At 50.2% G+C, this 20,769-nt stretch overlaps 1 protein-coding gene across 6 annotated transcripts in view; it reads left to right on the top strand.

Annotated features, from left to right (window-relative positions):
• The window catches only part of ABCA3 (ATP binding cassette subfamily A member 3), an 85,884-nt gene that overhangs the window by 44,561 nt on the left and 20,554 nt on the right, over positions 1–20,769 (top strand). For all 6 annotated transcript variants that reach the window (XM_034783245.1, XM_034783244.1, XM_034783241.1 and 3 more), the window contains 11 exons: positions 142–315; positions 1,807–1,988; positions 3,717–3,863; positions 5,752–5,881; positions 8,081–8,235; positions 9,655–9,810; positions 13,478–13,688; positions 14,994–15,144; positions 16,714–16,812; positions 17,861–18,053; positions 19,861–20,164. In XM_034783245.1, coding sequence (XP_034639136.1) covers positions 142–315; positions 1,807–1,988; positions 3,717–3,863; positions 5,752–5,881; positions 8,081–8,235; positions 9,655–9,810; positions 13,478–13,688; positions 14,994–15,144; positions 16,714–16,812; positions 17,861–18,053; positions 19,861–20,164 — 1,902 coding nt within the window. The remainder of the gene's footprint in view (positions 1–141; positions 316–1,806; positions 1,989–3,716; positions 3,864–5,751; positions 5,882–8,080; positions 8,236–9,654; positions 9,811–13,477; positions 13,689–14,993; positions 15,145–16,713; positions 16,813–17,860; positions 18,054–19,860; positions 20,165–20,769) is intronic.

Here is a 20,769-nt window from a genome sequence, read left to right as displayed (position 1 = left end):
AACACCTGCCTTTGCCAAGTACTTAGATCTCCTTGGATGGAAGTTCTAGAGAAGTTTGCAATGTCTGTATCCATTTGTGTTTTGTCACCACATTGTTGGAAATTTCTTTTCTTTTTTTCCCCCTCTTCTCTGCACTTGCAGCAAACGTGGCAGCTGCCGCTGGGGGTTTCCTTTACTTTTTCTCCTACATCCCCTACTTCTTTATCTCGCCTCGCTACGATCTGATGTCCCACAGTCAGAAACTGTCGTCCTGCCTCATCTCCAATGTTGCCATGGCCATGGGGGCACAGCTGATAGGCATGTTTGAAGGAAAAGGTGAGTGATTTTTCTCTCTCTCCCTGCTGTTGTAATATGCAGGCCCAGATGGGGAAGCCAAGCACGGGAAGTCAGCCTGGAGACTCACACTGAGCTCTAGAGTTCCAGGATTGGGGATGTTAAGCACTTTGATGCCAGTCTGAAAAATCAGGCTCTTATCTGGCCTCCTTTTTTGAACCTTGAGACTTGATACTGATCCTGTACCATTGAAGGAGTCTTGTCATTGGCATAAGTGAGAGCAGGAGTCAGTCCTTGGACAGCTAATCCAAAGGAGGGGATCTGTCAATGCACACACTTACCCGCTTCGAGGTTCTGGATAACTTTATATCTCTCTGGAGGAGCTGCCCTCAGTTTGTTGGAAGCACCTCATCTCCAAATTGGATCTGGCTGGCAAAGCTAGGATTCTTCGGTGGTTTTGCTTTTGTTAATTACAAAGTTAATACTACTCTGAGGAATGTAATTTCTGACATTAATTGAATCCAGATCATCTTTCCCTCGCTAATTTCCATGTCAATGAGCAGTCTGTCTCTTTTTCCAAGAAGGACGTTGCGAATTGATTAAACTAAGCGGGAGATTGAGACATGGGTAGTATTTTTAGGGGAGAAGACACACATCTCTCTCCTTGATACAGTGTCAGAAAGTGCAAAAGAGGGTGGATGGTTTGTGATCAAGGGCCCTATTTGGGAATCAGGAGATCTGAGTTCAGCTCCTGTCACTTAACCTGTCTGTGCCTCGGTTCCCCATCTGTGAAATGGGGATTGATTGTACATTCGTACCTGGCAAGGGTGCCATGGGCTATAATTTCTGATGTATGAGAGGTGCTCAGACACTACAGTGGTGGAGGCCGTGTGGGAGCTCAGATGGGAAATGGTGCAGACTGACGTGAAGGTTAACTAATCTAAGTGGTATGTGGCAGGGACACTGTTCAAAGCACTCCTAAGGGGATACAGGGGGTTTTACAAGTGTGTTAGGAGGACCAAATGGTACATGTCTTAAGTATGGACACGGCACTGAAGCTGGGTGGACTGAGCTATACGAGCACTGAATATTTTCTTTGCCAGCTCGGGGTCCTGTACTGGAACAACATTTTTAGCAATGATTTGATTCCTAGTGCAGGTGGAGTTTTTGAAACCATACTTGGGGGGGGGAGGCGTGAATAGAACAAAGCTGCTGAGAACAAGGTCATGCAGTAGCATAGGTGTTTAGCCAACACATTTTTGCAGATCTTTGTAAATTAAATCACACAATAAGTTACAGGCATGCGCTAAACATATTTATCGTGTCTTGCTTTCAGATGTGTTTTCTATCCCCCTCCCACACATGCGCACACAGTGTGCTAGCAACGAATTTGTACTGTGATCCTTTATTTCACAGTCCCAGAGAACGTGCACTGCTGTATATATTCTCCCAGCCTGTGGGTGAGGAGTTACAAAGTGTTACATACTGTGGCTGCACATTGGCAGACGCAAACGCTATCTTGTGTGCTTTCAGGGACCGGCGTTCAGTGGCAGGATCTCATGAAGCCAGTCAGCGTGGATGATAACTTCACCTTTGCACAGGTGCTGGGGATGCTGCTGTTGGACTCTGTCCTCTATGGCCTGGTGGCCTGGTACGTGGAGGCCGTCTTCCCAGGGGAGTATGGCGTGCCGCAGCCGTGGTACTTCTTCTTGACGGTGAGCACCACTGCTGTGCACTCTGTCGCTGGCAATGTCTAAGATGAAACGCAGGGATTCTGCTCTCACACCCAGAGTGTTTATTATAATGGGTCTTAAATAGGAATTCTCTGTCCTGTTATGTAGGAGGTCAGACTAAAATGATTGCAATGGTCTCTTCTGGGCTTAGTCTCAGCATCTGTGCCCCATACTTGATAACTAAAGCCCTGTGCTGTCTTATATCTGAGGAGCCTTGCGCTGAGAGTGAAATGCGCTTTCCATGTCTTGGCTTTAGATCTTTGGGCTGGGGTTTATTGGCACATGTGATGCTGCGAGTCATGTCACCACACCCCAAACACCTACATTAAGACTCAGAGAGCAGCCATTTGAGTGACAAGATCTTAGCGTTTGAAACCTGGCAGGCTCCATACAAGAGCAGGTTGTACAGGGCCACCGGGCGTGGGTGATCACATGGTGGTGTTTTCTTTTGCCCCCAAATCCACATCCCAGCATGCTTTCATTTCAGTGCCTGGCTCTGTAGGGCAAGTGGGAGCACATAGAGCAGAGCGCGTTCCTCTAGGATACCTGTGTGGGGCTCATGAGCCAGCTCTCTGCTTGGCAGGTTGTGCTGCGGACTGCTGGAAAGCACAGGGAGTGCCAAGACCCTTTGGATCAGGAAATAGTAACCTGGTGCGATGACTTTTGACACTTTCCCCTACAGCATGGAATGGGTCAGGCTCACTCGTGTGGCAAGCAGAGGATTGCTGTAGGAGGCAGGAGAGCCAAATACGGGAGTGAATTCAGGCCTCTCCCTCCAGCTAAGACCCTGAGTGGCCCTCTCGCTCCTGAGAGCCTGGCTCCCGCAGTGACTAGAGTGATTGCAGCCTCTGAATAGTGGAAGTTCATGGCTCCTTTCACTTAGTGCATTTGAAATTGTTGCGTGGGCAGGAGGATGAGGGGCAGTGGGCGATTGAAGAGTAGGTGACAACCCTCTGAGCAGCCCCGATTATCCCCCCACACACACTCTCATTGGCACAACCCCCTGTGTTGGGGAGCTGGTATCCCACTTGGTACATTCCTTGGCCAATATGCTAGGGGAGTGGTGCCTGGGGTCCTTGTGTTGCTATAGTCTCCATGACGATGACCGCTATAAGAATGACTGCCTATGTGGTGGTGATATGTGCTAATATTAGCGTCAATGTGGGATTTCTGGCTAGAAGCAGAAGGACCAGCACGTAAGGGCAAGAACTTTCAGCCAGTGGCTGCTCTACCTGTCAAAGCTCTACTTTTGATTACAGGTGCACTAAAACTGCCTTCTTGGAAGCTAGAAGGCATCAGTGGAGGAGTGAATTAATTCTCCTAATGCCTTTTCTTTCGGAAACAGCTGTCAATAGAGTCAGAGGCTCCTCTGGGAGTCTTGAGAAAATCAGGGGGCTCCCCTTTGGGGTGGGGAGAGGGCGGATTTCATGGCCCAGGGCTTCTGTTGTGTTGGAGATGCTCCATTCCTAGCCGGATCCTGCAAAGTGCTGATTTGAAAGGAGGAGTATTTCTAAAGCCTGTCTGAGTTGTGTCTAATGGGCATCTCTGTATGACGTGTCTCTCTTTGCTCTGTACAGCTCCATGTATGGGATGTATTGGCGTGAGCTGGGGCAGAACGAATCCCGTCTTGGTTATGCTGGTTGGCGGGAGGGAAGGTTGCTGTACACGGCAGCTGGGCAACTTTCACTCTCTCTATATCTTTCCACTTAGCCCTCATACTGGTGCGGGTCTCCCAGAACCGTCCTGGGGAAAGAGAAGGAGGAAGAGGAGGACCCGGAGAAGGCCCTGAAAAGCCAGTACATTGAGGAAGAGCCTGCCGATCTGGTGTCAGGGATCAAAATAAAGCACCTCTCCAAGGTAAAGTCCCCCAGACCAGTCCCTGCCCAGCAAGCAGGGACAATCTGACAGCAACACATTGCAGGTCTTTGGAACAAGCATAAAGATCTCCCTGGCAGGAAGAGTCTGGCTCCAGATAGATCCGTACTGGCATGGGTCATGCAATTTCCGACAGGAATAGCTAGTAGCAATGCTAAGGGTGGGGTGACTCGGCTCTTTCCCTCCCTTCTCCCCCACAACAGCCTCTGGGGGCATGTCTACACTACAGGTGAAAGTGCTGTAGCTATGCTGCTGTAGCACTGTAAATTAATGGAGATATCCTATCTCCTAGAACAGGAAGGGACCTTGAAAGATCATCCAGTCCAGCGCCCTGCCTTCACTAGCAGGACCAAGTACTGATTTTGCCCCAGATCCCTAAGTGGCCCCCTCAAGGATTGAACTCACAACCCTGGGTTTAGCAGGCCAATACTCAAACCACTGAGCTATCCCTCCCCCTCTACTGTAGTGTAGACGCATCCTGCACCGATGGAAGGGGTTTTCCCTCAGTGTCGGTAATCCACCTCCCTGGCTGCAGCTAGATTGGGAGTTAGTTTGGTTTAACTACAGCACTTAATTCACACCCCTGAGTGATATACCTAGGTCGATCTACATTTTAAGTGTAGACCAGGGCTAACAGTTTGGAGTCTGTCACTTTCATGAGCCCTGGGGATTGCAGGAAATGACTAAAGGGTTTGTTACAATTCTCTGGAGACCGAAGTCCTCACTTCGGAGTCCCTAGAAGACATCAGCGGGGCTCCTGGTGCTTCAGACCCATTCCCTTCCCCTACCTGGAGCAGTGGCACCAGAGCACAGGGCTGCATACAACTCCTCTGTCAAAAAAGAGTTTGAAGGCTGGGGTGTAGCTCCAGCAGCCGTGTGTGCAAAAAACCCCTCCTGGCATTCAGTGGGTCCTGTGCTGCTATGGGGATGGGCTACTGCCATGCTAGCTATGGGCACTGGGCTCCCACTGGGCATGCATTCTGGTTGCATTGAGTAGTTCTTCCTTTTGCCCTCTCCTGACATCTTTCTGCCTCTATGCCTGATGCATCAATTAACAAATACCGAGCTAGCTCCCTCCTTTCCTCCCCTTCTGCAATCACCTACTGGTAAACCACCACCACCGTAGGGACCGCACCCCGTTCTGTACTGTCTGTGCAGAACTTTGAACTGTGTGTTTGGCCTGGATCACCCATCGTCCAGCTCTGTGCGTGACACACAAGCTGTTGTGTAAACCCCCTCATTACACAGGCTTTGGCTTTTAAACAATGGACCAGGTTGGATTCCCAGGCTCTTGCTGATTGTCTGGCTACGCATGCTGAGGAGGGACAGGAAGTGTTGATCTACACCAGATCCCTGTAGCTGATGGCATAGCATTGATGGATGCTGAAAAGACATCTGCCTACAGGCTGGTGGCCGTGACACGGGCTTGGGGAATTTGGGGCACACCCATCCTTCCCCAGGGGTCTGAAATGCCCTCGCTTGTATTTTAAAAACTTCCTAACCATAGCTCCCATTTCAATAGGCTGCCGTCTTCCTGAGTAGAGTATTGCTGGGCATTGTTAAACAGTAGCCAAGGCTCACACCATGGGTGGTAGCATTTTTGCAGTGGGATAAAACAATCTGTCCATGCATATGGAGAAACCCAACATTTTAACATAGCCACTCGAGGGATCTGCATACACTGGCTGCATAATGTTGTAGATTTGAAATTGCTCTGCTTAGATACACTTAGGGGGTGGTCTTCTAAGATGTGAGGTGGCTGCATCAGGAGGTGGTCTCTTGTACGTGCTGTGGGATGAAGGGTGCAATAGATGGGCAAGATGAATGTGTGTTTCCTTCTAATACTCATCTTTTCTCTCTGCTTCTGTAGGTGTTCAAAGTGGGGAGCAAGACCAAGGAGGCAGTAAGGGACTTGACCCTGAACATGTATGAGGGGCAGATCACTGTCCTTCTGGGACACAACGGTGCCGGGAAGACAACCACCCTGTCCATGCTCACAGGTACAGCCCCCAGGCCATCCAGGGGCAGGCGCACTGCAGCACGGGGGTTATGGCTGAGAGTGCCCAGGTGACAGCACGTTTCCTGGTGCAGGGTTGTATCTTGCTTTGGAGCATCTGAAGCCATAACCGTCTGCTGAGGTGCCTGGACTCTCTCCTGGTGTCTGATCCATCCCCAAAGCAGCATCCTGTGACTGCTGCAGCACAATCGACTCTTCTTCTTTGGTTCCCATCCACCAGCAGAATGAAATCTTTTCACTGCTTTCTACCTCGTACCGGCTTCATTCATCTTTAAACCTTTTTGTTCTGTGCCATTCTTCACTGTGTCTGTCCAATGCATCCTCAGTCTCCCTCTGTTCGGAGTCCTTTATGCTCTGATATGTATCACCCTACGCGGTATCCGTTCCAAGTCCATCTGTCACAACTCTGAACCATCGCAGTTGTCTTTCTTGAACCCTCTGTAACAGTGTTATTTCTTGACCTCTACACTTTCTTATCACTACATTTTTAATTTTCTGCAGCCTCAAAGCTCTCAGCATTCCCTCAGCCAGTTCATTTCTGCAGTCAAAATCTTGTTCGTCAGCTTTCTTCAGCCTCCAGCATTCCAATCCACACAGTAGTGTTCATCAAAATGTCTTTAGCCTTCCAGAAATGCAGTCGCCATTAGTCCAAGTCTTTTTGTGTCATTGTAACAATTCCCATTCTCCACTCCTAGTCCTCCAAGGCACACAAGATTTCCCACGTGTTCTAGTTCTTTGTCTCTGACTTTGAGCTTTACCTTTTCCTCCTGTCTTCCAATTGCCATATTTTTTTGTCTTCTTCATGCTGATCTTACGTTCAAATTTTCTACTTTCCCAGGTGGCCTTGTCGGCTATTGTTTGTAAATCTTCCTTGGTCAATGCTGGTGGGGGAGGGGAGCAATATTGTCTCTGCATTATTCTCGGTCCTCCCATATAACGTGACTTCTCTCAGGGCTACAGCCTGTACTGCTTCCAGTACCGAGTGGAACAAACCTGCCGATTAGCTTGCACCCTTCTCTCATTCCTATGGTCATCCTGAACCACTCCATCAGCTTCTTGTCAACTCTCACCGCACTCGGCAACTTGCTGTAGATTTTTTCTCTCAGCTTGATCAGTTTCTCTGGGGTGCTATACGTTCTCCTAACTCACCATGCCCCTTGCTGCTAAGCGCTATCAAAAGCCTGTTTTGAAGTCTAAAAGTTGTTCTATGCACTTCTCCAGTGTCTGTCCTATTACAAATAGGTGAGCTATTGTACGTTGTCCTGGCCCGTTCCTTTGCACACCCGGCTTCCACACACCTCCTCGTTTTCCTGTGCGACGCTTTGGTGAATGCCACAGAACGATAGACCATTGCTATTACACAGCAAATGGCTATCTGGAAATGAAGGGTTCTTGACAATTCAGGGAGCTGTGGGGTGACACGTGGCCCCTTCCTCCTCCTCATGGGGCCTAGCACGCTGCCTCTGCTGGCCCAAGGACCAGAAGATGAAATGTGGGAATCTCAGCCAGGCTCTCTTGCTTGATGGCTGAATTCCCCGGGTTGGCCCACCCTTCATGTGGCTCTCAGCAGTGTGTGGGGCATAGGACTTGCCAGGCCAGATCAGACCATTGATTTAGCCAGTCTGGTATTCTGCCTCCTTTAGCAGCCAGTGGCTGATGTATCAGAGGACAGCACAACCCCTGCCAGTTGTGCAAAGGGAGGCGTGAATTCCTGGCCCCTGCAGTGAGTTTTCCCTCTCCCTGCAGCAGAGCGCTTTGCTGGCTGAACAAGGCTATGCAGCCAAGCCAGGACTGAGACTTCCTTTGGCTTTGAAGGGGATTTCAGGAGGTGGGGGCCAGTGGTGTAATGGCAGGTGCTGTGCACTGCTGCATGGCAGACACTGGTTCACATCCCCACCCATCTGTCTCTCTCCCTGCTCAGGCCATTCTGGGAGCTCTGTGAAATCAGCTCTATCAGGATAGAGGGAAGAAGCTAATTAAGGGATGGTACAGAGTGACTTTAAGGGGAGCCCCATTCAGTTCTTCGAAGCACAGTGGCTAAAGTGAAGGTTAGTTAGCCTAGGGCGAGAGGTGTGGGAAACCCACAGGGCTTGGGAGCTGAGGGCTTCAGTGCAGGCTGGAAGGAGACAGGGCCCTGGCACCTCATTGCTCTTACCTACATGTGGTTATTGTCACCTCCTAGGTCTGTATCCTCCCACGAGTGGCCAGGCTTACATCAGCGGCTACGAGATCTCCCGGGACATGGTTCTGATCCGAAGGAGTCTGGGTCTGTGTCCCCAGCACGACGTTCTGTTTGACAACATGACAGTGACGGAGCACCTGTACTTCTACTCTGGGGTGAGTGGAGGGCGTGCGGCATCCTGGGAGGGAAGAGGCCGGTGGCCCGGCTGTGCCTGCAGAAGTGTTGGTATCTCAGTAGCACAATGGTGGCCTGTAGCTCTGGGCTGGGCACAGCAGTTAGTAATGTAGTGCCATGTTACTCCTGCGTGTGCCCCCTGCACTAAACACTGATGTTTATACTTTTCATCTGAATAATAGAAAATAATGTTTATCCTTTAATTTTCTATCCGTATTGGGGCTATCTATGTGCCAGCTTGCAGCTGGTTTGGTTGAACAGGTGCAAACCCTGCAGAAGCACTGTCTTTAGTTTGAATAGCTTATTCCATCCAGTTTATCTTAAACCTGTAGCTGATCCATTTCAGCTAATCCAAAACGAGTCGGGTTTAAACTGGGGTGCGCACCACATTATAATGACACCAAGTTATGCTGCTGCAACTCAGCAGGTGGACAAGCCTATGGCCTGTGAAATTGTATAGAGTGTATGAGAGAGTGATTGGGAAGTTTGCTTCCTTGGTCATCAATATGAGAGGCCGTGGATGGGTGCATAGCATCTAACTACTCTTGGGTGCCTGCCGACTATTCTGTTGAGTCCAAATTTCCTTCCCTCCTTGTAGCTCTGTGGCAATGGGGCAGGATGAGCTGAGCTCAGCCATCCAGGGCAGACGATGGTCCTCATTAAGTTCTGAAGGGGAACAGGGCTTCCCGCACGTGCTCATTTGCATTTGGGGGCCTTTTCCCATGTAGCGCTGCAGCTCTGGAGGGTCTGAGAGAGCAGCGGAGCCCCTTGAGTGGCGGTGCGGCTCTAAGGATGCTCTCCCACTGAGACATCTTGCTGTCCGATTTCCCAGCCCACTGGGGGCGGGGGGTGACTGGGCTGGAGATTGGGTGGCTGGAAGGAGAGTTGCAAGTAGTGCAGTTCAAGCAGAACCACCCCCTCCCCCTTTTTCTCCTGTCTTCGGCCTTAGTCATAAGCTTCTGGTTCAGCCAAGCTAAGCAAAGACACCAATAGCTCAGCTCAGGGCGTCCCTCTTGGCTGGGTCTCTGCAAACCCGGCTGGGATTTAGCACCTAGGAATCCCATTAAGGCTGTTGCATTGGGGCAGCAGCTGGGACTGGCTGTGCCAGAGCAGCATGGCCTCTCCTAGGAGACAGGAAGGGTCTGATCTGGGGAGTCCTGCAGGAAAGGATTCACTCTGTGGCAGGAGATGAGCAATTAACTTCTTCCCCTTCTCCTGACTTTGCATTCCTGATTAATGCAGAAGTGTGGGTAGAAAGGGAGCATGGAGCATGTCCTTACACCCAGGAGCTGAGTGAACAAGGCCCCTTGCATAGGAGCTTTCCTGGCTGCTTGTGTCAGGTTCCTCCCTGCTGGGTTTGCTTTCTTAACCGTTAACCCTTACTTCACCTTGTCTGCCAGCTGAAGGGCTACCCCTCGCTGAAGTGCCCGGAGGAGATTGACCGCATTGTGAGGCTGCTGAACCTGGAGGAGAAGCGCTGCTCTCTGTCGAAGGCGCTGTCCGGGGGCATGAAACGCAAGCTGTCCATCGGCATCGCGCTCATCGGGGACTCCAAGGCAAGTGGCTCCCTTTGCTCAAGTGGCCCTGTGGAGCCCAGCAGCTGGAGTGCTAGTGAGGGAGCTCCCTGGCAGAGTGGCTGGTCCCGAGCCCTTCCCGCTCCGCCACCAGGAGGTGCACTGGTGATCTCAGGGGCACAAGGAGGCTGTGTCATTCAGTGGCTATAGCAGAGGGCTCTCTGGGGACAGGGCTGTGGCAAACTGCTGCTGCCGCCTGCACCTGGCCTGGAGCAGGATGGGTGCTGAGCTTGCCGAAGGCTGCCCCTCCCCTCATGAGTCAGGAGGGTTTGTTAGAACGGCAGGTGTTGGGGTGGGGAGAGGGTCCGGTGCCCCCAGAATGGAAGGCAGGAGGCCAGGCTGCCTTTTCTGGACTAGCGCCAAGGTTGGTACCGACAGCGTCTAGACTGGTGGGGTAGACGAGTGTGTGGCAGTTGGTCCCTCCACTGTGCCCATTACAGACTTGTGCAGAGCTATGTTCAGCCCAGGCTGGGGGCATCCCTCTGCGCTGTGCCGTGTCTGTTCAGAGCTGCTAGCTCGGGGATGCGTTCAGCCCAGGCCTTGCAGATCCCTGCAGGCCACAGAATCATGGACATGTCGGGATGGACGGGACCTTAAGTAATCATGAATTCCAGCCCCCTGCACTGAGGAAGGGCCACACAAACCTCCTAGACCATCCCTGGCAGGTGTTTGTCCTACTGGTTCTTAAAACCTCCAATGACGGGGATTCCACAACCTCCCGTGTAATCCTGTTCCAGAGCCCACCTGCCCTTGTAGCTAGAAAGTTTTCCCTAATGTCTAACCTAAAGCTCCCAGGCTACAGACTAAGCCCATTACTGGTCCTACCTTGAGTGGACAGGAGAACAATTGATCACAGTCCTCTTGGTAAAAGCCCTTAACACATTTGAAGACTGTTTTTAGGTCCCCCCTTAGTCGTCTTTTCTCAAGACTAAACATGCCCAGGTTTTAACCTTTCCTCTTAGGACAGATTTTCTAAACCTTTTTTAATTCTGTTGTTCTCCTGTGGATTCTCCAATTTGTCCCAATCTTTCCTAAAGTGTGGTGCCCAGAACAGGACACAGGACTCCAGCTGAGGCCTCACCAATGCTGAGTAGAGTGGGACAGTTACCTCCCGTGTCTTACATGCAACATTCCTGTTAATACATCCCAGACTGCTATTAACCTTTTTCACACCTGCATCACATTGTTGATTTATATTCAGCTTGTGATTCTCTATAACTCCTAGATCCTTTCCTTACTGCCTATTCCCCACTTTGTAGCTGGGCATTTGATTTTTCCTTTCTAAGTGCAATAATCTGCACTTGTCTTTATTTAATTTCATCTTCTTGATTTCAGACCAATTCTCCAATTTGTCAAGGTCGTCTCAAATTCCAATCCTGTCCTCCAAAGTGCTTGCAACCCCTCCTAGCTTGGTGTCATCTGCAAATTTTATAAGCATCCTCTCCACTCCATTATCCAAGTCATTAGTGAGACTATTGAATAGTACCCAACCCAGGACTGACTCCTACATGACCCCATTAGATATGTCCTCCCATTTTGACAATGTACCATTGATAAACTACTCTTTGAGTACGGTCTTTCAACCAGTTGTGCACCCACCTTATAGTAATTTCATCTAGACCACGTTTCCCTAGTTTGCTTATGAGACTGTCATGTGGGACTGGGTCAAAAACCTAACTAAAAGTGAAGATCTATCACATCTACTGCTTCCCCCTTCCACTAGGCCAGTAACCCTGTCTAAGAAGGCAATTAGGTTGGTTTGGCATGATTTGTTCTTAACAACTCCATGTTGGCTATTCCTTACAACTCCGTTATCCTCTAGGTGCTTACAAATTGACTTGCATCTGAAGAAGTGAGGTTCTTACCCACGAAAGCTTATGCTCCCAGTACTTCTGTTAGTCTCAAAGGTGCCACAGGACCCTCTGTTGCTTTTTACAGATTCAGACTAACACGGCTACCCCTCTGATACAAATTGATTGTTGAGTAATATGTTCCAGTATCTTTCCAGGGATTGAAGTACGGCTGACTGGTGTGTATTCCTCAGGTCCCCTTTGTCCCCTGTTTTAACTACAGGTACTATGTTTGCCCTTCTCCCATCCTCTGGGACTTCATCTGTTGTCCATGTATTCCCAAAGATAATTGCTAATGGCTCCGAGATTGCTTCAACTAGTTCCATAAGTGCCCTAAGGATGAATTTCATCAGACTGTGCTGACGTGAATACATCTAACTTAACTAAAGATTCCTTAACCTGTTCTTTCCCTATTTTGGCCTGCATTCCTTCTCCCTTGTTGTTAATATTAATTATGTTGAGTATCTGGTCATCATTAACCTTTTTAGTGAAGACTGCAGCAAAGCAGGCATTAAACACCTCGGCCTTCTTGATGTCATCAGTTATTAGCTTTCCTTCTCTACTATGTAGAGGTCCTACACTTTTTCCTTCCTCTTTTTCCTGCTGATCATGTATTTAATGCCTTTTATGTCCCTTGCTAGGTGTAACTCATTTTGTGGCTAACTGTTCTGATTTTATCCATATGTGCTTGTGCTGTTCTTTCATACTCCTCCTTAGCAAGTCGTCATCTTTCCACTTTCTGTAGGATTCCTTTTTGATATTTAGATCATTAAAGAGCTTCTGACGCAGCCATATTGGCCTCTTCCTATTTTGCCTCCTTGCATCCAGATAGTTTGCAGTTGTCTCCATGAGAAACTGCCAGCTGTCCTGAACTCCTTTATCCCTTAGATTTTCTTCCCATGGGACCTGACCTACCAGTTCCCAGAGTTTGTTAAAGTTGGCTTTTGGAAGTCCATTGTCCTTATGCTGCTGTTTCACTCTTTCCTTTCCTTAGAATTGTGAATCACTTTCACCCAAATCATCTTCCACCTTCAGATTCACTACCGGTTCCTCCCTGTTGCTCAGAATCAAGTCTAAACTGGCTGTCTGCCTGGTTCTTTCCTCCACATTGAGAAACAACTTGTCCCCAATACCCTCCAAGTACTTACTGAAAAGTTTGTCTTTTACCTCGTTATTTTCCCAACAGATGTCCGGGTAGTTCCAATCCCACATTACTACCAGCTCTTGGGCTTTGGATAGTTCTGTTATTTGTCCTAGGAATGCCTCATCCACTTCCTCTTCCTGATTTGGTGCTCTATAGTAGACCTTTACCATGACGTCACCGCTATTTTTTACCCTTGTTATTCTTTACTCAGAGACTTTCAAATGATCTTCCTCTCACCTCCTGGACCTCAGAACAAGTGTCCATGTTCTTGGTGTATAATGCAAACCTCCTCCCTTTTTACCCTGCCTGTCCTTCCTGAATGAGCTACACCCCTCTTTACCAATAGTCCAGTCATGAGACTTATCCCACCACGTCTCTGCTGCCAATTGTCAGAATTTAGCTCATATGCTAATATTGCCAGTTCTTCCTGTTTGCTCCTCATATGCCCTGCAGTTGTGTACAGACATTTAAAATGCTGAGCTGATTCCATCCCTGATTTCCCACTTGTTGCTGCTGTGACCCCGTTGTAACTATCTGTTCCCCCTCCCCGTGTCTTTGCGGAGCTGCCAGGCCAGGGCTGTGTTCAGCTCAGGCCCCTGCACAGTGCCAGGTCTGTCTTGGGCCCATCTAACAGACGACCTTCTCTGGTGCGCAGGTGGTGATGCTGGATGAGCCGACGTCAGGAATGGACCCAGCCTCCCGCAGGGCCACCTGGGACCTCCTCCAGCACCAGAGGAGCAGCCGTACCATCCTGCTGACCACCCACTTCATGGATGAGGCAGATCTGCTTGGAGACCGCATCGCCATCATGGCCCAGGGCGAGCTGCAGTGTTGTGGGTCCTCGCTCTTCCTCAAGCACAAATATGGTATGGAGAGGTCACCTTCTCCCTCGGTCCATCTGCCCAGAGGAAAAGAGAGTTCCAGGCCTCATGGGGATGCTGCAGGGCCTTTCTGCTGGGGAGGGGAACATTGTGGGGGTGGCTTTAGCCAGGGTCCATGGATGCCACCGCACCCATAGGAATCAGGCCTGGATCAACCAGTGTGCACTTGCACAGGGCCCCTAGCTCAGGTTTGGCCCAGCTTCCCCTCCACGTGACAGGTTTGGCACAGCTGCCTGCCCCTCCATCGTGACAGACGGGATCCCAGCCCGAACCTGAGTGGCACTGCGACCCCATGTGCCAGGTCACAGCACTACTCGCTCAGATTTGGTCCAGCTGCCCCATCATCTTGACAGAGGGGGGACTGAGGGAGAGAGCTGGCCCAGCGCCGTGGGATAGGACCCACCCCAGCAGGGTGAGTGCAGGGTGGGCTCTCTCTCCAGTCCGCCTCCTGTCCTCGTCAGGCCAGGTTTAGGGTTGCAGCACTGGGCTGGAGGCAGGGGTGCTACTGCAGGTGATAGGTGCCCCCTCGGCTGTGTAGTGTAGAGCACCCATGGGCTCACGAGGCTACGTCCACCCCTGGAGCACTGCTGTCAGGCACCTTGGGGAGGGAGAGAATCCATGGGTGAAGGGGTGGTGGGGCTAACAAGGAAACCCCTGGTCGTTTTGTATTCCTGTTCACTCACTCACCCTGCCTGTTGCCATTCTCTCTCTTTGAGATGTCATCTGCCCATATTCCTCATCATAGGTAAGATCATGCAAGATAGATCCATTGGTGGTTATTAGCCAAGATGGTCAGGGACACGACTTATGCGCCACACGTCTCTGAGTGCCAGAAACTGGGACTGGACGACGGGATGGATCACTCGATAATTGCCCTGCTCTGTTCATTCCCTCTGAAGCACCGGGCACTGACCACTGTCAGAAGAATCTGAGCTAGATGGCCCATTGGTCTGACCCAGTCTGGCCATTCTTATGCTTGTATGTTCTTAGAGAGACTGCAGGCACCGTGAGGGTTTTTCACGCCTTCTGGTGCTGGGATCCCTGAGGGTTCCCCTCTAGATCAACACTATCTGCTAGTCCCTGGGGTCACGTCCACCAGCTCCCAGCTGAGGAGGGCAGGTGAGACTTCCTTCAGGTCCTGTCGAGGTGCCACCTGGCATTAGGTTGTAGAGGTCCATGTAATGTGACATTAGGCCGGGCCCTGTTTTCTCCCCAGCAGTGAGAGGCTAGGTATGCCATGGAAGAAATTTTCTTTGTGACTGGTGCCCTTCTGTACCTGGTCTCCTCCAGGTGCCGGCTACCACATGGTGATGGTGAAGGAGCCGTACTGTAACCTCGGAGACATCTCCCGCCTCATTTGTCAGTACGTGCCCAATGCCAGCCTGGAGAGCAATGCCGGGGCCGAGCTGTCGTTCATTCTGCCCACAGAGAGCACACACAGGTAACAGCTGCTCTTGACAATTGTCATAGCTGCCTTCACTGCTGTTTACATGGCGGTGCGCCGAATCCGGTGCCAAGCTGCAGTGCCCAGGTTTTTGGCAGTACTGCCACACACAAGGCCTGCCAGCCATTAGAGACCTAAACGATGCTCCACTGCTCAGTTATCCAGCAAGGTGTAGGAGGAAAGATGGGCCAGTGGTTAGGGCCCTAGCCTACAACATGGGAGCCTGGGTCCAAATCTTTGCTCTGCCCCAGGCTTCCTATGTGACCTTGGGCAAGTCCCTTAGCCTGGCTGGGCCGCAGTACTTATCTGTATAATGGGGACAATAGCTCTGCCCTGCCTTCCCAGGGGTTCTGAGGATAGATACATTAAAGACCATGAGTCCCCCACACACTATGGTGGTGGGCACCAGAGAGATACCTAACATGGACAGAAATCCAGACTAACTGGGCAAACAGTCAGTAGCAAAAGCAAAGCTATTGAGCGAAGGGCTGCTTAAAAGAGCAGAGTTGCCTAGTGGTTAAAGTGCAGGATTTTGACCCAGAAGACCTGAGTTATAATGCTGATGACTCCCCCCTTTGGGACCCTGGACAAGTTCCTCAGTTGCTCTGCCACAGCATTCCCAAGTGCCAAACAGGGCTTCTCTCTGGATTGGCCAATGGTGTTCCTAGGATGGAAGGTCTCTGGTACACCCCAGCTATTGTATCTAGAGAAGACAGACCAGACTGCCTGACGTGGGGCATACAGGTCGCTCCTCGATTGCACAGAGGAGAGACTGAGGAAGCAGCTTCACTGCGTAGCTCTGTGCTCAGTGCAGGAGCCTTCGGCCTCCGTTTAGGCAGGTCTAGAGCAGTCTGGTACAGGCACCAGAGTGCTCCTACTGTTGGGGTGAGATCCCTGCTGTTCCCAGGCGTGCTGTCGCTAACGGGCAGCGGGGATCTGTCACTGGAGGGCTGCTTGGATCGTAAGCTCCTCGGGGCAGGGACCATGTCGTCGCACAGTAGGGCAAGTCGCCATGGGCACTACAGGGATATAAACTGTTAAAACTAATAGTTAATGCTGCTGATTAGCGTTTCCACAGGGGCTTAGTGAAGCTGCAATGAGATGACTGTGCGCTTGGCAAACCACCCAGAGCTTCCATTGCAAGGCAGGCAGGTAAAGACTGAGCTGAAAAGCTGCTCCGGAGCCAAAGCATAACTTAATACAGGAGCTGCACAATGGAACCCAGGCTCCTTGGCTCATGCCAGTGCTTGGCCAGTCTCTGGACGGTCTCTTTGCCCTTAGCTGACTTGATTCCCATACAACCCTGTCTACCTGAAATCCCAACGCTGGGTGTCTAGGGCGACACCTGCTGGTGAACTGCTGTTCTACTCCATCTTGCTTCCCGTCACCCTCTGCTGGTCCATTAATTGTTTGTCTGATGTCAAGCCACACAGAGGGAGCTGTCTGCCTGGCATCCTAATGGACGAGTGTGGCTGGCTATTGCCTGGCCTCTGCACAGGGAACCTGGAGAGCCAGCTTCTAGCAAGGGCCAGAAGGTAGCTTCTAACTCCATCCCTGTCCTGGCAGGTTTGAGGCGCTGTTCACGGAGCTGGAGCAGAAACGGGAGGAGCTGGGGATTGCTAGCTATGGTGCCTCTGTCACCACTATGGAGGAGGTCTTCCTCAGGTGGGTATCACGTGATGAGCCATTCGGATAGCCAGCAGGGAAGGCTTGCACCCCCACTCACTAAAGGTGGTGTCTCCGAATACGAGCCCCTGTCAGCAATATCCGTTTCAGTGCAGTGACCTGATGAGTGAACCCAATCCCCTTCCTTATCCTCTCAGGAAAGATTTCCAGATCTGAGCCTTGCAGCGGGGCTCTGAGATCAGAATAGCTTGTGGGAGGTGGACATGTAAAACCTGTACTGAGAACAAGGGCACTCTAGGCTCCTCTAAGGAAACAACTGAACCCTCCTGGAGTTCATACGTCTCTTACACGACTGATCACTGAGATTTAATGTAGCCCTAACTCCTGTCGTTCATAGTCAGTCACAGAAGTCCAGAAGGGACTCGGCTGATCGCCAGTCATTCTGGCAATTACTCCAGCATCCTTGCACTCAATTTTATACATTTTTCACCTCTGTATGAGTCATCAACAGTGTTTGAACTCCCCCAGCCCTCAGATCCATAGCACAGACCTCTTCCACTTCAACTGTAGGTGTCACTGGTGGTAAACCTGAGTGAAGCTGCTGTTTAGGGCACTGTGAAGTTGGATTGGGAGGCTCTCTGGAAATGCCACTTGAGTCAACACGTGATTGGCCAAAGCCGCCTTCTGTCTTCTTAAATTTAAAAAAAAAAAAAAAAAAATCCAAGCAGCGTTCGCAAGAGCCCCCTGGAGCCCTGAAAGCTCCTGGACCAACATTTCCACAGTATAAAGCCTTTCCACGAACCCTCCTCCTCACGGCTGAACTGGGAATGAATAGCTGAGAGAGGACTATGTGGGGGGATGAGTTGATCAGGCAAAAATCTGAATGAACCTAGGCTGGTAAAGGGCATGTGGACTGGAGTTCAGCTTGTCCGTTTAGAACCCTGCATGGTTGTGTGTTGTGTGGGCCCAGGCCAATCTGTAGTGCAAGTTGTTAGCACTGACCCATGAGTCTCCTTTGTTTTAATGTAGCAGCATGAAATTCAGTCCCCTGCGTGACTTCCGTTGGCTGCTTTTCCTTGTATTTCAGGGTTGGCAAGCTAGTGGACTCCAGCATGGATATCCAAGCCATCCAACTCCCTGCCCTGCAGTACCAGCACGAGAGGCGGTCCAACGACTGGGCCATGGATGACTCCAGCAGCCTGAGTGGAATGACTGACATGACTGATGATAGTGGGGCTTTGATCACGGAGGATTGCTCCAGTATCAAATTGAACACGGGGGTGAGTGCTCCGTCGGGAATGTCAGGGCATAGGGAAGGCTAGAGAGTGTCTCCACCGGCTTGGTTGGGGTCTGGAGGGAACTGTCGTATTGAGACAAAGACACAAGGTTGGGCAGGTAATATCTTTTATTGGACCAACTTCTGTTGGTGAAAGAGATGTGCTTTCCAGCTACACCGGGCTCCTCTTCAGGTCTGGGAAAGGTAATCTGTGTCACCGCTAAACGCAAGGAGGAACAGGTTGTTAAGCGTAGTAAGGAGTTAACACATGTTGCAGGAGACCATTCAAGATGAAGTGGGCATTTAACAAATACTGCAGTCATAAGGCAAAGCAGGGTTAGTGGGTTACAGGTTGTTGTAATGAGACATACAACCAGTGTCTCTATTGAGCCCATGATTTTTAGTATCTAGCAAAGTTATGAATTTAAGCTCCCAGGTATGTCTGTCAAAGGTGTGGTGTGGGTTTTCTTGGAGGATGAGGACTGAGAGGCCAGATGTGGAGCGATTGCTTTGTGAAGTGTTCTCCCATGGGTAATGGAGAGTTTTTGTCTTTTATCATTTTTCTGTGTGAGTTCATTTGAGAGCACAGTGATTGGCTGGTTTCACCCGTGTAGCTGTGAGGCAGGTCAGTATCGGATCCCTGTTTTACATGTGGGGAAACTGAGGCACAGAGCAGTGAAGTGACTTGCCCAAGGTTACACAGTGAGTCAGTGGCCGAGTCAGGAATTAAAACCCAGGAGTCCTGATTCTAGTCCCCTCCTCTGACTCTGATTCCCACTGCATCTGATTTCAAATGCCCAGAATTGCAATCTGAGCTGTGTCTTGGTCGCTCTCTTTCTGAAACCTCTCTGACTGGCACTAGTTGCTGTGCCAGGGTTGAGGTGTATAGGAGAAGAGGCAGAATTCCTCCATAGCAAAGTCACTGGATCGTGTGCCTCTTAAGCCTTTAATTGGGAAGTTCAAGAATTCCTGTCTCCTTTTGAGATGTCCTGATCTTACCCTTCTCAGTGTTTAACACTGAATATTTCCAGCACTCTAAAGGCGGATTTCCTCTCTCTGGCATCTTTCCTCTGCTAGATGGATTTTGTGCATTAAATGAGGGAATAGCCACTGCAACCCTTTTAAAAGTACATTAGATCTAGAGGAGAGACAATGTCTGTTATTGGACCAGCTGCTGTTGGGTAGAAGGGACGAGCTCTCTTGGGCCCCCCAATACGGCTACAACAGCACTGCAAATGTTATGTTTAAAGGGTCACTTTCAATTGAAAGAGATGCAAATTATCTAATATTTTCCCTGCCGTTGTCCCAAGTAGCATGCCTGTGCCTAGCACTGAAGGAGATTAGTGGACACAATCTTTCTCTTGCTTTGTGTAGCTGCAGCAGCACCCTGTATGCAGCCTGTGTGTGTCCACATTCTCTTACTGCTCTCTGTGTGTATTTCACTAAGCCACAGGGAAGGAGAGAAAAAAGTAAGACAAGGTGGTTGTAAAACCACAAAAACTGGCTGGAGCCTTGGGGGCAGGGGTCTGGAGCTACTCTTCTGAAAACAGATCGGATCTCAAGCTGACAGTGGCCTGTTCATTAGTTGCAGATTGTTGACCTTGCCATCAGAAGTCAAGTTGTTAACCCTCCATAATTTCCTTACAGGCTTTGCTGGAAGCCAGCATTGTTAGTGGGAACTCTGATGTTAGTCCAGTTAGCATGGTCTGGGTCAGGAAGGGCCCAGCAGGGATGGGTTTTAGCATGCTTGTCCTGCTGGGCTGTCTGCTGGTGTCAAATTAAAACCTCCCCTCCCCTCTCTCCCATCTCAGTTCTACCTATGCTGCCAGCAGTTCTATGCCATGTTCATGAAGAGGGCAGTGTACAGCTGGCGCAACTGGAAGATGGTGGCAGCGCAGTTCCTGGTGCCTCTGATTTTTACAGCCCTTGCTCTGGTTGTTGCCAAGACCTTCCCCGGGCCAAGAGATTCTGCGCTGCTCAGGCTGACGCTGGACCCGTATGGCAAGACTGTCGTGCCTTTCTCTGTCTCCGAGGCATCCTGGATCTCCCCAAGGCTGGCAGAACAGTATGCAGTGCTGCTGGATGCTCAAGGCCAAGTGCCCCTGGAGGTGCTAGGTAGGTCAGGCCAGGGACAGGGCTGCTACTCTGGAGGGGTCATACAGTGTCAAGCCATATGTATAAGAGCTGCTGGTTGCCTGCTCCAAAGATCATGAGTAGCTAGAATAACTGAGCAGAATCAATGTGATGCAGCCAACAGACACCGGGGAAGTCCGATTCCAGCCTCACTGTATCCTGAACGGCCTGGGTAATGCAGTACATAGGTTACTTCTGATCCCATCCTGTTAGACCATTTCACTAAGCAGGCATGCTAAAGACAGAGCTCCACCTTAACCTCCCAATTTCCACCTGCCTTTCAACCTGGGCACTTCTGATAGCTAATTCTTTTTATGGAAGGTGACAAAAGATTTCTCCACTAGCTCAGAACTCAGTTCTGGCCTCAGTATTCACTGGCTTTATGTTCTTAATATAAGGTGTGCATATTAATGCTCATTAAATGTATCCAGGTCTGCATATAGCCTGCTTATTTTCTCCTTATTATTTCTCAAGGTAGGCTATGTTGGTTCTTAGCTAGCCTCTGCAGTCTGTAAGACAAGTAGATGTTTGTTTGCAGATGCATAAATGTTTCCTCATGTAGATGAGAACAGGGGGTTAAACTTAGT

Source organism: Trachemys scripta, chromosome 10, assembly GCF_013100865.1.
Source record: "Trachemys scripta elegans isolate TJP31775 chromosome 10, CAS_Tse_1.0, whole genome shotgun sequence".
Taxonomy (NCBI): Eukaryota; Metazoa; Chordata; order Testudines; family Emydidae; genus Trachemys; species Trachemys scripta.
Note: the sequence above shows the minus strand (reverse complement) of the source record. Positions and strands in the feature narration are given on the sequence as shown.